Source organism: Artemia sp. Qi Xiang Cuo, chromosome 1 (genome assembly GCF_049724085.1).
Source record: "Artemia sp. Qi Xiang Cuo chromosome 1, ASM4972408v1, whole genome shotgun sequence".
NCBI lineage: Eukaryota > Metazoa > Arthropoda > Branchiopoda > Anostraca > Artemiidae > Artemia > Artemia sp. Qi Xiang Cuo.
In genome coordinates, this window is record NC_142794.1 from 14,951,144 (window position 1) to 14,968,856 (window position 17,713).

Below are 17,713 nucleotides of genomic sequence, written 5' to 3' on the forward strand. Positions count from 1 at the left end.
GCATTCTTTTGCCAGTCTTCTCATTGCTCTTTATACTTTTTTGTTTGGCCTGTTTTTATTTACTGACCCTGAAATTCAAACTCGGCCTTACGGGGGCTTGTGATAGCCAATTTTGAAATAAATCTTATTTATCTTAAAACAAAAATCAATAAAAGCACTAAACAGGGGACCAGCAGACAATTTTAAAGATCAATGTTAGATAAGATTTCAAAATGTGTATCACAAGCCCCGTAGGGCCGAATTCGAATTTCGGAGTTAAAAAAAAAAAAAAAAAAAAAAAAAAATAACAAGAAGACAGAAGACTGACAAACAATGCCTCCACAAACATAACAGAATGAAAAATCTTTCCTTGGTCAAAGTCATTAAAATGCAGTGCCAGATTAAGTTTAAAAAGGTTAAAAACTGATTAAGCTAAAAAAAAACAAAAAAAACTAGATAATATATACAATTTTAAAAAATTAAACTAAAGTGACATATAAAGGGGGGGAGACAAAATAAGTGAGAAAAATACAGAAGTTGGGCAACATCTCAACGAAATAATTAAAAATAGAAAACTACCGGGATATTCTGTAGATTTTTTCCATAATGAAAGGAAGAAATGTTTTCATATATCTGGAGGTAAAGCAGCGAATGGGGAAAAACAGAATGGATTCAAACAGGAACAAAATAGAAATGGGGGAGCGTCTATTGGGGAAAATGTTTTCCGTGCGACGGTTTGCCATTGCATGCTTCCTCCGTTGATTTCAATATAGTGTATGATGAATAGGTAAGTACCCATGAATAGGTAAGTACATATGAATAGGTAAGTACACATGAATAGGTAAGTGCACATGAATAGGTAAGTACACATGAATAGGTAAGCACACATGAATAGATTAGTACACATGAATAGGTAAGTGCATATGAATAGGTAAGTGCATATGAATAGGTAAGTACACATGAATAGGTTAGTACACATGAATAGGTTAGTGCATATGGATAGGTAAGTGCATATGAATAGGTAAGTGCACATGAATAGGTTAGCACACATGAATAGATAAGTACACATGGATAGGTAAGTGCATATGAATAGTTAAGTACATATGAATAGGTAAGTACACATGAATAGGTAAATGCTCGCAAAATCTTCAGAAGTTCATTAATTTATCTAGCAATTTGATCATCAAAACTCGATTCGTCTGTATAATTCAAGTCTAAGAGAATAGGTAGGCAAGTAAATACACATGGATATGCAGGTAAGTACAATAACTAAGTACCCATACAAAAAATTGATGAATATGTCAGTACACATAAGAACTGTGCTCAAAGGAAGCTTACCTGAAATCTGCCAGCTCTTGTTCATACTTCTTCATGCTTTCGGCATAGATTTCTTCATAGTGTTTCTTCTCTTCTGAAGACAAAGAATGTTGATATTTCTTTCCAACTCTTTGTTGAGCCTCTTTCTGTCAAAACGAATAACATATAATGACATACATAAAACAAAACATGTAGGGATACATGCTATTATATGTACACATTAAGTGATCCTCATGATATTAATCACAACGAAGCCTCACCTCATAAAATGCCCTTGTTTGGCATTTTGAATTCCCATGTGAAAGCAAAAATATCTGATTTTTTCCCTTTCAAAAGAAAAATAGGGAACCCTAGCAGTGTCCTATTAGTGATCAAGTTGATTTAAGTTATGTTTGATGAAATTGTGCACAATGAGGTGAAATTTCGTATCAACTATTATGAAGGAATGTCGTTGCAGGGCGGAGAGGGGGAATGGGTGTGCCTACAACCCCCCTCGCGGGGAAGTTTTCTTTTTTAAACTTTTTTTAAAATTAATTTCTGTTCGTTTTTGATTGCCAAACTTATATTTATTCATATTTTTTTTTTTGGGGGGGGGGGTAATATAATGAATATTTCTACAGTTTTTCACGTCTCTGGGGTAAGAATTTCACGCCTCTGGGGTAAGAACTCACTTAAGCATCTAAAGGCGATTTATTTTCATGTTAAGATAATAACACTTAGAAGATTTCAATATTCCCTCAATAAATACAATTGGATAAAAAGAACAAAAAAAGAGAAAAAAAGCCAAAAAGATTAATTAAACTATACAGAAAACTAGTTTATTGATTACACCAACGTTTACATTCTCATTTTCGACTGAACAAATATCGAGACCTATCATGCCGCTCCTCAAAATTTCGCACAGTTTCCCTATATTTTTTTCAAACTTATTTTGTATTTATTATTGACACAACACAGAAGAATTTCGATTGTTACGCATAAATGCAAATCAAACAGTTCGTGGTAACGAACTGTAAGTAAAGAGCGATCCGGTTCAATAGTAACCAAAACTTGTATTTATTATTGACACAACACAGGAGAATTTCGATTGTTGCGCATAAATGCAAATCAAACAGTTCGTGGTAACGAACTGTAAGTAAAGAGCGATCCGGCTCAATAGTAACCGAAACTCTAAAAAACATAACTTTAGTATCAATAGATACATCAAAAGAATCGGATTTTTATGCTGTTTTTAAATATACAAGTTTCATCGAGTTTATTCTTACCCATCAAAAGTTACAAGCCTGAGAAAATGTGCCTTATTTCGAGAAAGGAAAAAGCATCCCCTAAGTCATAGAATCATAATGAAAATCACACCATCAGATTAGCGTATCAAAGAATCCTACTATAGAGGTTTCAAGATCCTATCTGCAAAAATGCAGAATTTTGCATTTTTTGGCGGAAGAACGATCACGGACGCGTGTTTGTATGTTTCTTTGTTGTTTTTCTCTTCTTTTTCCCAGGGGTGATCATATCAACCCAGCAGTCCTAGAATGTCGCGAGAGGGCTCATTCGAACGGAAATTAAAAATTCCAGTGCCGTTTTTAAGTGAGGTAATTGAAAAAATAAAGTTTTTAAAATAGAAAGACTTTACAAAAAGACTGCATTTTTATGTAGCCTACAAGCTTGGTGAATGATGACGTTATAATCGTAGGTTGTAGCCTAACCATATATGACGTAGTAAGTGAATGCAATATTCATACACGTTTATCTTTCAAAAAGAAATTTTTATTTTATTTTTGTTCTTAGTTAAGGATCGCTAAAGTTATTGTGTAAACTGCAAAATATTTATGGTGTCTGAGCAATAATTCTAATTTTTAATTAAAACTAGAAAAATACCTGAAAACTTCAAAATTAGTTGTTTATTTTTATATATAACAAAGCACTGGTAGTATCAAATATAACTGAACACTAATGCAACAAAAATAAAAGGAAAAAAGAAAAGAAAAGGACAACACTTAATATTCAAAACTAAACCGCCAAAATTCTGAACGTCCTTACCTCTAAGTCTTCCAGGGGCGTAATTTGCTATAAGGCAGGAAGCAACTGCCCCCTCCAGACCCCAGTTATCCCCCCCATCATTTTCCCAAGGATAGCCAGTTCAATCTATGGGAACTGGCTATTCTTCTCCCATTAGGTGACGTATTAATAAAAATAAATATATAAATAAGAAACATAATAATTAGTGGTAAATATTTCACTGTTCATATTATTGACTTATGAAAAAAACAAATATACCACTCGTTGTCTTTTTTTATACTCTTTACGAATATAGAAAAAGGCTATGGATGGCTATGGAATGAAAAGGCTATGGATGAAAAAAAATCACTCTTTATCAGAAATGAAGTAAACCTACCCTTTACTATCTTTTCAAGAACATTAGGAACAGGCCTATAATTGTTTGGATTATCTTTGTCACCTTTTAAATAAAGGTAAAACCTTAAAGTAGTAAAACCTTATAATAAAGGTAAAACCTTAAAGTAGCTAAGGTTACCTTAGCTACTTTAAGACAAACTGGAAAAAATGCATTTTTTATGCAAGAATTAAAAACATGTAAAAGCGGTTGAGAAATTATAGCAGCTAAATCTTTAAACAGAGAAGTCGACATACCATAACATCCTGTAGAAAATCCATTTTTCAAACTAGTAGCAGCTTTTTGGTACTCCAAAAACTGGATAGGTACATAAATATAGCCCTATCTACTTAATTTGGTAAATAACTTCTATGATTATGAGAAATTTGATCCACCAGATTATTTCCAACTTTCCTAAAATGGTCAACAAATGCATTCGCCATCCCTCTCTCATCCGTTATTTTAACTCCTTCATCAACTGTAATATGAGATGGAATTTTTCTTGTTTTAACACTATTAATTTTTTTCATTTATTATTTTCCATGTCCGAGGTGAATCGCATTTACAAGATTCCTTTTGATAATATTTGTCTTCTGCCTCTCTAAGTAAAAGAGTTAGCCGATTTCTATATTTTTTAAAATTTGCAAAATTTCATTTGGATACTGCATCTTCAGATTATACAATCTATTTTTTTTTTCTTTCATACTCTTCAATAGGCTTTGAGTAACCCATGGCTTACGAGGTAAATCATTACTTTTTCTTAATACCAAGGGACATACTTTTTAGTTAATCTTGCAATAATAACAAGACAGTTGATTGATTCGAGTCTTTAATATCTAATACATCAGAAAAATCTATATCTCCTATTTTTGCTTTCATCTCATTTATTTTTTTCTGGTTAATTACCCTTTTATGACTTATATTTGGCCTCTTTTCAAGTTCCATTCTTGACCCATGGAAGTCTGAAAATACAAAATAATGATCAGATGTAAAAACATTAACCATAAGAGTTGCATGTTCGTCACAACTTCTTGATGGTAGTAAGCAAGTAGGTAGCAAACCGTGTAAAAATGAAATATTCAAAAATTCTAATGCTTTATTCGATGTTATTTTTGTATATGAAAACAAATAGAGCAGTTAGAATTACGATCACTATATCTTAAATGTGCTTTATTGTTTTGACATTTTAAAGGGGAGGTTTCACTTTTCTGCAATGACCTTTTCTATTTTATGCATTTCAAAAGATTACTATCATACCATAAAATTACCCTTTGTAATTTTATATTTTAATTAATATATTTATATTTTATAATATATTATATATTTAATTTTATATTTTATACTTTGTAATAATAACCGTGAATTTTCTTAGAGACTATTACTGCACTATAACCAGGCACGCGTCCTATTTTCATGAGATTTCTCCCTTTTTTGTCAAGTATTCTACGAACTTTGAAAATGAGACAATTGTCATGATCATGCTCTAATGCACCTCCCTGAAACTGAGATTATCATGATAATTTAAGGCATTAGCCTTATTCGATGTTGAGGCATTATATCGCATTAAGTCCATATTAAAGTCCCCATTACATAAAACTGATGGTGTTGTTGGATGAGGACATCTAACAATGACTCATACTGAGTAACAGGTATGACAAGTCCATACTTGTTATATAACAAGTCCATATTAAAGTCCTCCATTGCATAAATCTGATGGTGTTGTTGGGTGAAGGCATCTAACAATAACTCATATTGAGTAACAGATATGAAACGTCTATACTTGTTATATAACAAGTCCATATTAAAGTCCCCCATTACATAAAACTGATGATGTTGCTGGGTGAGGGCATCTAACAATGACTCATATAGAGTAACAAGTATTGAAAGTACATACTTGTCATATAACAAGTCCATATTAAAGTCTCCCATTACAGAAAACTGATGGTGTTGTTGGATGAGGGCATCTGACAATGACTCATATTGAGTAACTGGTATGATAAGTATATACTTGTTATATAAGAAGTCCATATTAAAGTCCCCCAATACATAAAGCTGATGGTGTTGGTGGTTGAGGGCATCTAACAATTACTCATATTGAGTAACAAGTATGACAAGTCAATACTTGTTATATAACAAGTCCATATTAAAGTCCTCCACTACATAAAACTGATGGTGTTGTTGGGTGAGGGCATCTAATAATGACTCATATTGAATAACAAGTATGACAAGTCCATACTTGTTATATAACAAGTCCATATTAAAGTCCCCCATTACATAAAACTGATGGTGTTGTTGGGTGAGGGCATCTAACAATGACTCATATTGAGTAACAGGCTTGACAAGTCCATACTTGTTATGTAACAAGTCCATATTAAAGTCCCCCATTACATAAAACTGATGGTGTTGTTGGGTGAGGGCATCTAACAATTACTCATATTGAGTAACAAATATGACAAATCCATACTTGTTATATAACAAGTCCATATAAAAGTCCGCCATTACATAAAACTGATGGTGTTGCTGGGTGAGGGCATCTAACAATGACTCATAGACTAACCAGAATTGCACGTCCATACTTGTTATATAACAAGTCCATATTAAAGTATCCCATTACATAAAACTGAGAGTGTTATTGGGTGTGGGCATCTAACAGTAACTCATATTGAGTCACAGGTTTTAGAAGTCTATATTTGTTATATAGGAAGTCCATATTAAAGTCCGCCATTACATAAAGCTGATAGTGTTGTTGGGTGAGGGTATCTAACAATGACTCATAGAGTAACAAGTATGACAAGTCCATACTTGTTATTTAACAAGTCCATATTAAAGTCTCCCATTAAATAAAACTGCTGGTGTTGTTGGATAAAGAAATCTAAAAACTAGTCATATATAGTAACAAATTTTACTCATCTAAACTTTTTACATAACTAGTAAATTTAACAGTCTTCCCTTGCAGTAATAAGAGTGTGTTTCTTGATGAGGAAATCACAATATTAATTATATTTAGGCACAAGTATGACAAGTCTTTATTGTTCACATAAGAAGTCCCTCTAAAAGTCCTCCCTTACATAAAATTGATGATGTGGTTGGGTGAGGGCATCTAACAATGACTCATATTGAGTAACATATTTGATAAATATTTACTTGTTATATAGGAAGTCCATATAAAGGTCTCCCATTACATAAAGCAGAGGATGTTGTTGGGTGAGGGCATCTAACAATTACTCATATAGAGTAACAAGTATGACAAGTCCATACTTGTCATATAACAAGTCCCTATTAAAGTCACCCATTACACAAAACTGATGGTGTTGTTGGGTGAGGGCATCTAACAATGACTCATATTGAGTAACCGGTATGAGAAGTCCTTAGTTGTTATATAACAAGTCCATATTAAAGTCCCCCCCCCTTAAATAAAACTGATGGGTGTTGTTGGATGAGGGAATCTAACAATGACTCACATTGAGTAACAGGTATTACAAGTCCACAATTGTTATATAACAAGTCAATATTGAAGTCCCCCATTACATAAAACTGATGGTGTTGTTGGGTGAGGGCATCTAACAATGACTAATATTGAGTAACAGGTATTAGAAGTCATTATTTTTTATATAAAAAGTCCATAGTAACGTCCCCCCCTTAAATACACCTGATGGTGCTGTTGGTTAAGGGAATCTAACAACGACTCATATTGAGAAACAAGTATTACACGTCCGCACTTGTTACATAACAAGTCAATATTGAAGTCCCCCATTACATAAAACTGATGGTGTTGTTGGGTGAGGGCATCTAACAATGACTCATATTGAGTAACAGGTATGAATAGTCCATACTTGTTATATAATAAGTCCATATTAAAGTCCCCCATTACATAAAACTGATAGTGTTGTTGGGTGAGGGCATCTAACAATGACTCATAGAGTAACAAGTATGGCAAGTCCATACTTGTTATATAACAAGTCCATATTAACGTCGCCCATTACATAAAACTGATGGTGTTTTTGGGTGAGGGCATCTAACAATTACTCATATTGAGTAACAGGTATTACAAGTTCTTATTTGTTATATAACAAGTCCATATTAAATTCCCCCCTTACATAAAACTGATGGTGTTGTTGGATAAGGGCATCTAACAACGACTCATATTGAGTAACAGGTATGACAAGTCCACACTTGTTATATAACAAGTCAATTTTAAAGTCCCCCATTACATAAAACTGATGGTGTTAATGGGTGAGGGCATCTAACAATGACTCATATTGAGTAACAGGTATGACAAGTCTATACTTGTTATATAAGAAGTCCATATTAAAGTCCCCCATTACATAAAACTGATAGTGTTGTTGGGTGAGGGCATCTAACAATGACTCATAGAGTAACAAGTATGATAAGTCCATATTTGTTATATAACAAGTCCATATTGAAGTCCCCCATTACCCATAACTTATGGTGTTGCTGGGTGAGGGCATCTAACAATGACTCATATTTAGTAACCAGTATTACAAGTCCTTACTTGTTATATAAAATGTCCATAGTAAAGTCCGCCATTACATAAAACTGATAGTGTTGTTGGGTGAGGGCATCTAACAATGACTCATAGAGTAACAAGTATGACAAGTCCATACTTGTTATTTAACAAGTCCATATTAAAGTCTCCCATTAAATAAAACTGATGGTGTTGTTGGGTGAGGGCATCTAACAATGACTCATATTGAGTAACAGGTATGACAAGTCCATACTTGTTATATAACAAGTCCATATTAAAGTTCCCCATTACATAAAACTGATAGTGTTGTTGGGTGAGGGCATCTAACAATGACTCATAGAGTAACAAGTATGACAAGTCCATACTTGTTATATAACAAGTCCATATTAAAGTCCCCCATTAAATAAATCTGATGGTGTTGTTGGATGAGGGCATCTAAAAATGACTCATATTGAGTAACAGGTATGACAAGTATATACTTGTTATATAATAAGTCCCTATTAAGGTCCCCCATTACATAAAACCGATGGTGTTGTTGGGTGAGGGCATCTAACAATGACTCATATTGAGTAACATGTATGACAAGTCCATACTTGTTACATAACAAGTCCCTATTAAAGTCGCCCATTACATAAAACCGATGGTGTTTTTGGGTGAGGGCATCTAACAATGACTCATATTGAGTAACAGGAATTACAAGTCCTTATTTGTTATCTAACAAGTCCATATTAAAGTCCCCCCCTTACATAAAATTGATGGTGTTGTTGGATGAGGGCATCTAACAATGACTCATATTGAGTAACGGGTATGAAAAGTTCATACTTGTTATATAACAAGTCCATATTAAAGTCCCCCATTACATAAAACTGATGGTGTTGTTGGGTGAGGGCATCTAACAATGACTCATATTGAGTAACAGGTATGACAAGTCCATACTTGTTATATAACAAGTCCATATTAAAGTCCCCCCCCTTACATATAACTGATGGTGTTGTTGGATGAGGGCATCTAACAATGACTCATATTGAGTAACAGGTATGACAAGTCCATACTTGTTATATAACAAGTCCCTATTAAAGTCTCCCAGTACATAAAACCGATGGTGTTGTTGGGTGAGGGCATCTAACAACTACTAATATTTAGTAACAGGGATTACAAGTCTTTATTAGTTACACAGGAAGTCCATATAAAAGTCCCCCATTACATAAAGCAGATTGTGTGGCTGGGTGAGGGCATCTAACAATGACTCATATTGAGTAACAAGTCCATACTTGTTATATAACAAGTCCCTATTAAAGTCTCCCATTACATAAAACTGATGGTGTTGTTGGGTGAGGGCATCTAACAATGACTCATATTGAGTAACAGGTATGACAAGTCCATATTTGTTATATAACAAGTCCATATTAAAGTCCCTCCCTTACATAAAACTGATGGTGTTGTTGGATGAGGGCATCTAACAATGACTCATATTGAGTAACAGGTATGACAAGTCCATACTTGTTACATAACAAGTCCATATTAAAGTCTCCCATTACATAAAACTGATGGTGTTGTTGGGTAAGGGCATCTAACAACGACTCATATTGAGTAACAGGTATGACAAGTCCATACTTGTTATATAACAAGTCCATATTGAAGTCCCCCATTACATAAAACTGATGGTGTTGTTGGGTGAGGGCATCTAACAATGACTCATATTGAGTAACAGGTATGAAAAGTCCATACTTGTTATATAACAAGTCCATATTAAAGTCCCCCATTACATAAAACTGATAGTGTTGTTGGGTGAGGGCATCTAACAATGACTCATAGAGTAACAAGTATGACAAGTCCATACTTGTTATTTAACAAGTCCATATTAAAGTCTCCCATTAAACAAAACTGATGGTGTTGTTGGGTAAGGGAATCTAACAACAACTCATATTGCGTAACAGGTTTGACAAATACGTATTTGTTATATAAGAAGTCAATAGTGAAGTCCCCCATTGCATAAAACTAATGATGTTGCTGGGTGAAGGCATCTAACAATTACTCATATTTAGTAACAGGTATGAGAAGTCCATACTTGTTATATAACAAGTCCATATTAAAGTCCCCCCCTTACATAAAACTGATGGTGTTGTTGGATGAGGGCATCTAACAATGACTCATAGTGTCTTAAAAACTTTTGAATACTAGATGATGGTGGGTGACACACTACAATTATCAAAAACGTTTATCTTCCATCATTCACTTCTACTACACAACTCTCAAATAGCATCTCAATATTCCATATCATAAATTCATTACGTAATGAGGATGTAAAAAAATCTCTTACAAAAAAAACAACTCCTCCCCTCTAAAATTGAATCAATTCAAAAAAGAGCTTTGCGAATAATTTTCAAAGAAGGCATGGTGCCATACTCTCTGCTCCTGAAAAAAAGCTAGTCTGGAAACCCTTGAGCGAAGGAGGGTTTCGTTGTGCCTCCGTTTTGCAAAAAAAACAATAACGAACCCTCAGGCGGCAAGTATTTTCTCCAAACGTCACTCCCCATCAAGATTATGACCACCTCGAGCTGTTTCTGAGCCCATCCCTGTTTTGTCCCCCATTCGCTGCGTTACTTCAAGAAACAAAAGAGCTTTTGTCCCCTTCATTACAGAAAAAATGAATAAGACATCCCACTAGTTTCTCTTTTTTTCTTTTTTTTCTTTCTTTTTTTTATTAGCTGATGGTGCCGCCCAGGTTCGTGCACTCATTTGCTTGTCCCTTCTCTTTTTTTTAATTTTAGTACCCCTTGTAATTCTTATATATTTTATATTTCGTTTTTTTTTTGTTGCTTATTTATTTATTTTTGTCCCCTCCCCCCCCCCCCCTCTTTCTTCACCAGTTTTTACCTTTTCAACTCTTTTATTGACTTCGTGTAGTTGAATTATTGACACTTTTTTTAGTGCCCCTTTTAATTTATATGTATTTATGTCTCGTTCTTGTTTGTATTTATTCGCTTATTTTGCCTCCCCCCCCCTTTTATGTCCCTTTTAATTATTTTTCAAATTTGTATTTGTGTAAGTTTGGTTTGACCAGTTTTTATCTTTTTAAATTTTTTAATTGACTTTTTACAGAGTAATTACTGACTTTTAAATGGTTGTACATTAGGATTTTTCTTTTTTGTTTTTTTTTTTGCATTTTTGCCAGTTTTAGTTCAACCATTAATATTGTCGACTCCGAGGTCCGAATTCGGTTCTTTATGGGCTTGTGATAGAAATTATTTGAAATAAATATCTTATCCCCCTCTCCTCTTATTCTGTTTCCGACTAGCACGAAAAAATCAACAGTTTTTGCAATTTAGAAATGTATTATTTACATTTCGGTTATTAAAGTAATTATTATATTCAGAAAGAGCATAAAAAACGGTATCTAGTGGTATGTTCAATTAATTTGTAGGTCAATAATATGAACAACGAAATATTTGCCTAATTAGTTTTATTTATAATACCATAACACTTGAATCTCCATTCCAAATTTTTAGTTTTTGGATAATTTAATCCGCTTATGATGATTATTTCACGCTTGATCAGAGCTTGAATCTCCATTCCAAATTCTTAATTTTTGGATAATTTAATCCGCTTATGATGATTATATTATTTTTTAATATTTCTTTTGTATCTATTGTGCTACGAAAGAGAAATTCGACTGTCAAATCTAATTTAAAAGAATAAATTTCCCACCTTGGGTGTGAAGGTTTTTAAGAAAAGGTGTAAATAGAAAACAACTTTGTTCAAACATGATTAAATTGCAAAAACAAAGATACTCACGAAAGTAACATCTCGTCCAAGCTCTTCTTTCATTTTTGTTCTCACATCTTGGCATATTAAAATGTACATGCTGGTGGGTTGTTTAGGCGGAGCAAAAGGCTGTTTCGTCTGAAAGGTTTCAAAACTGGATTACAAACATCAAAAACAAGAAAAACGATAGGGAATTCTTTTCGTAAGACAATGAAATTCTAATTTGAACGAATATTTCGACCCTATGTCCAAGGGCGGTCCTCAGCAAAACAAATATATAAAAGAAGAAAGACTTACAACATACGACCAATGCTGGACATGCTGGGGCCAATGCTAGGCATACGAACATGCTGCGACTGTCTTACAAAATTTTCATTTTAGTTCTATTGGTCGTATGTTGTTGTAAGTCTTTCTTCTTTTATATATTTATGTTTTGCTGAGGACGGCCCTGGGACATAAAATCCGTCTTACGAAAAGAATTCCCTATTGTTCTTCTTGATTTGGATGTTTGTGATGGAAAGGCAGTATGGTCTTTGTCGCTATTTAAAACTGTATTAAGCAGAGAACTTCCATGAAACAATTATTTTTGCATGCAAAATCTGTTTTTTTCAGAATTAACACTTAAAAAACCTAGATTTCAAACAGTTTGTGGCAACGAACTACAAACAAAGAGGGACACAAGCCAATAGTAAACTAAATAGAAAAAAAGAACATAGCTACATGAACAAGCTTCTCTTCTTAGAGATTGTTTTTTTTCTATGAACCGCTAAGAATTAAATCAGCCTTAATCTTTAGATAGCAAGTGCGTCCAAGGCACAAAGCAAAATTATTCTGATACCGTCTTCTCCTCCCCGGGAATTGAAATATGCTCATCTGTGCATTTTGAGCATACAGAATTGGTTCGAGATAAATATAGAGCCAAAGCTTATAGAGCCAGATTGTTCCTCCTCGGGGATGGGGTGTTGGATGTTTTAAAAAGGCTTTTACATTCAACCTGATTTTATCAATTTAAAAGTATTCCAATATTGTTTTTCTTCTTTAGGTACACAAGAGTGGTTTAATTTTACGACGAGCTGAATTTAGTACATCAAAATACGAATCGCTTACAATATGAGAGAGAGAGAGAGAGAGAGAGAGAGAGAGAGAGAGAGAGAGAGAGAGAGAGAGAGAGAGAGAGAGAGAGAGAGTAAATACTGAATAAAACAAACAAGTTCAAAACTGGAATTCCGTATTATAGCAATACCAATAATAATTACTAGATACTGCAAAGGATTGCCATTAAAAAGCATCAGCCTTCAAAACAAATTAAAAACAAATCAAAAATAACCAAGAACAACAGAAACAAAAAAATATAACCAAAATTAAATCTACAAGTCAAACAATACACTACTTGATTAAAAGAACTATTTGTTTTTTAATTTGAATGAATGTATGTACGAAATATAATCTTACAGTATTAGAGCAGTGGTTAGGGGTGGGTTCTCTCTTTTTTTGAATAGCCTTGAATTACAATGTTGAATACATTGGTGTTACTCATCTTTTCTCATTTTCATTTGTCCTTTCTTTAGCCAAGCCCTCTTCCCGAAATATACAACATTTTAACGAAAAAGCAGCATTTTAAATACAGCTTGACTTTCTTTTCTCCATCTGTCAACGCTGCCAACGCAGGCATTCCAAGCGTAATCCCATGTTTGACAATATCCCCTGATATTTCTAATATCCCCATGATGACAACCCCTAATATCCCCTAATTAAAGGCATGATTTATAATACTTGAACAAAAAAAAGATAAATAAATACATTTTTCTATTGTTAAACAATATCTCCAATCTTGTCAGTTTTGATTTTTCCCAAGTGAAAATAAACCACACGAGTTTATGATGGTTGCAGCGGTAGCTGTAACGCCGTGAAGAACGAATGTTTGTTCTTAATTTGCCGCGCTTAAGTATGCCACAGGGCATGCGTGATGTTTTACAAGATTGTATACATATTTGTGTTTAAATAAAATGTTCTAGCCCTACTTTATAGTATCCTTCTTACAATTGGTAAAAAAAAAAAGAAAAAAATGCAGAATGTACTTACCTTTCGTTCTCCACGTAAGAAGGGAATCATTTGCGGATATTTCGCTCTAGAAAAAGTTTGTATTAGACAAGAAAATAGCGCTGAAACGTTTCTTAAACGGCAGACAGGCTTAACCGATCGCTGTGTCTCCAAACAAGGACTGATTATGGATAACACCCATTTCAAGAGTTTTCCCTAGAATCTTTGACGCAAAATAAAATATTTTCAACAATTTTAAAGGAAACGATTACATGATAAATAATTTACGGTAGGATATCAAGAATGAACTAAAATTCAAAGCACATTGACCAGCGCCCAGCACGTCGCTACTCGAAAACTCGCTCGTTCACTGAAAAATGGGCAACGTTTCGGCCAACAGATCGCCAGAGGCCCAACAGATCTAAAAGGTACATACTGTGTTCAGTTAGGAACATTATTGTACACATACCGGAAGGTATATTAATGATATGTAAATATTATGTTTGAGGTGTAGTTACACCAGAATGAGATGCAGTAATTACACTAGTCATGATTCACTTTAAATCTCGGCTGCTGTCATACAGTAACTGAAACTCTAAAAAAAAGTAACTTCAATAGCTATAACTATATTTCTAATATATTTTTTTACAGTGTTTTAAAATATGTAAATTTTAGAAAATTAATGTAAAGTTAGCAAATTTGTACAACTTTAGAAAAGAGGAGAAATCCCTTACAAAGGGTTGTAATCTTGTACCAAAAATTGTAAAAGATATAAAAAAATATATAAAAAAAGTAAAATATTACTTCCCAAAACACGGTTCCGGCCCGAACATCTTTTTCGAATGAAAGTAAAGAACGACATTAAAACTTACAACATACATAAATTATCCTGTATATGAGCAGGGTTGCCATTTCCTTAGACTCACACTCCTTACGCTAATGTTTGGCTTTTTTCCGCCAATGTTTCAAAAATGAATATTATAAAATAGTGGGAAAATGACAAAATGTTTATTTTCAAAATGCCCCAAGAATGGAAAGGTTTATTCATTTCAGGTACAGGTATCTTTTTCAAAAAAGATTTTTTTTTTTCTGATGAGAACAACAAATACAATTAAACAAACCACCAAAAATTTTACATTAGAAAAAAGAAATGGTTAAACTTGAAACAACAAAATAACCTTTATCAGACTGGGAGGGGGTATCTAACATCACTAGATAACATGGACAGAAACGTCACTTTTGGAAAAAGTGGCTCATTCCATCAGCTCAATGTAAAGCGAAGCAACTAGCAATTTTCACAATATATTATATGATGTTCCCGGGTAAAGCTAGATGGCGCTAGATTTTTTTTTTCCTGAGAAACAAACATGTTGAGTTTCCTCTCTTACCATTTTCCTAAGCACAATTTTAATAAACGTTGATACATTTTATAATACAATTGAAATAATTTTAAATAAAGTTGCATATTTAATATAGAAAATTTAATGAATTTATGACCTTTTTAAAGAATTAGCGATCAGAAGAAGAAGAATAAAAAAAAAACACTTACAAATACTCCTCACACTCTTTATGATATTCATCCATGAGCTGCTGGTGCCGTTCTCCGAGTTTATTTTTCTTTTTTTCGGACAGACTTTGATAAGACTCGCCTATAATCTTCCCAATAGCCCCCTTGAGAGCATGAAAAAAAGAAACATAAAAAAGACAAATTCAACTATAACAATTTAAGAATTGTAACAAGACGAGGACTTTTACATCCATAGGTGCCAGAACATGGTACCTATGGATGTACCATGGTACATCCATAGGTAACATGTTGGATATTCTACAATTAGCCTGCCTGAGACTCTAGGCAGGCGTGCCTTTCCAAAAACTAACACACAAGTACTTGTCCAATAATTGTCCATACTTACTCCCGCCATTTACCCGTGCCATTTAAACAGTTTTGCCTCTCAATTACTCGGACTATCTGTCTTGGCTTTTTTCTACAATTAGCCATGTCTTGATGCCTACTGCAAAATACTTGATTTTCCATTCAAAAGGGGGTTCCTCCGGAGAGATAAGAACACAAAATAAGAGGATATGTAACGTTTTAAATTCAGTTTTAATTCCGTCAAATTCTTCGGTCCTTTTAATAGAAAATTGGAGGAAGAGCTGATATATTCAGGGTTTTTTCAATTGCATGCATTCTTGTGCGTCAAAACTCTTGTTTTCGAATTCAAATAATCAAAAAAAGAACATTTTGATTGTTGCAACGTAATAAAGGACGAACCACATTACATGATAACCAAAATAGCCTAAAAACCCCTAAAAATGGTGCCGGATCGAAAGAAAAAGAACAAAATTGGAATCGCATTGGCCGAAAACCCTACACAGGAAACTTACAGTGCCTTGGCTTGAACAAGGAACGTCTATTTTTTACATTGGAAGCACTGATGTTCTCTTTTTTTTTCTTTGCTACTAGCAGGGCAAACATCATAGAGTTTATTAATGGCTTAGTTTAAAAGAAATTGCTACATCTAGTCGCTTTTTTAATTAACAAGATACAATATTTAAATAAAAGTCTCGACAAAAAACTGGCATACAAGACGTGTACAAGACGATGGGTGACGTCAGAATCGTTGGTTACAGATGACGTTAAAAGTAAAAACTATATCGGTACTTCAGTTAAAAAGACTTCAGATTTTTTTGTTTTAAAGCAAAGAACGAACTCTAGCCTATACTACTACTAGCAACTCACCGCAGCACCAAGTCACCTGAAGCCAACACAGCTACGCACGCTCCTCCTCCATCTCAATCTAGTCAAAGCTTCCCTCTTTAAACCCACCCAGAAAGTTCCTATTTCCCTTAAATATTTCCTTACGACATCCTCTACGCCAGCCGTGGACGACCTATTAACCGTTTAGCCCGAGACGGTTGGCCATAAAGGACAATCTTTGGCAATCTGACATCCTTAATCAGCAAAACGCGCCCTAGCGGTCTCATGCTTTCTCTCATGATAGCCCTAGACAGCGGGATTGAATCACACTTTTTGTCACTTTCTTTTTAATACTATTAGCCAGTCGGGTAACCAAAATAATCCATAGGCAATTTCTCTGGAAAACATCTAGGAAATCTTCATTATTTTTTCGGATCGCCCATCCTTCAGAACCATATTTGACCAATGTCAACACTGTAGTTTCTAATATTCTAATCTTAGTTCACAGACTTACTTTCCTATTCTTCCAAACTTTTTCAACTATGAAAAAACCCCTTAGCCTTGCCTATTCTACTTTTAACATCTTCACTGCTTCTACCGCCTTTACTAATAATGCTACCAAGGTGAGTGAAGCTGTCCACTTAATCATTCTTTTCGTTACTCCACGTCACCTTTTCATCTTCACTCATTCCTAATCTTATCAACTTAATCTTCGTTCAAACCTATTCTAGAACCCTGGACTCGCAATACCTCTAAAATTTAATTCATTTTGCTCACACTTTCATCTAGGATGCTTAAATCATCTGCATAATCTAAGTTCAGGAAAGTTTTGCTTCTCCCTTCTATCCGTGTTCTCCCTTTGCCTTTCCTGTCCTTCTTAAAATGTCCATCAACAAGTCCATCAAACTGACCAATATAAACGAGGATAGAATATAACCCTACTTAACGCCTGATTTAAGAAGAAACCAGCAACTAACCTCATTTCCTTTTTAACCACCGCAGTGTTATTCTCATACATAACACTAATCATTTTAAT

At 34.0% G+C, this 17,713-nt stretch overlaps 1 protein-coding gene across 1 annotated transcript in view; it reads right to left on the minus strand.

Annotated features, from left to right (window-relative positions):
• LOC148956039 (uncharacterized) overlaps positions 1–17,713 on the minus strand; it is a 77,388-nt gene that overhangs the window by 20,143 nt on the left and 39,532 nt on the right. Inside the window, exons 5-8 of the mRNA XM_089093708.1 lie at positions 15,529–15,650; positions 14,022–14,067; positions 11,970–12,077; positions 1,318–1,442 (exon numbers count right to left, since the gene is read on the minus strand). Of these exons, the coding sequence (XP_088949834.1) occupies positions 1,318–1,442; positions 11,970–12,077; positions 14,022–14,067; positions 15,529–15,650 (401 nt within the window). The remainder of the gene's footprint in view (positions 1–1,317; positions 1,443–11,969; positions 12,078–14,021; positions 14,068–15,528; positions 15,651–17,713) is intronic.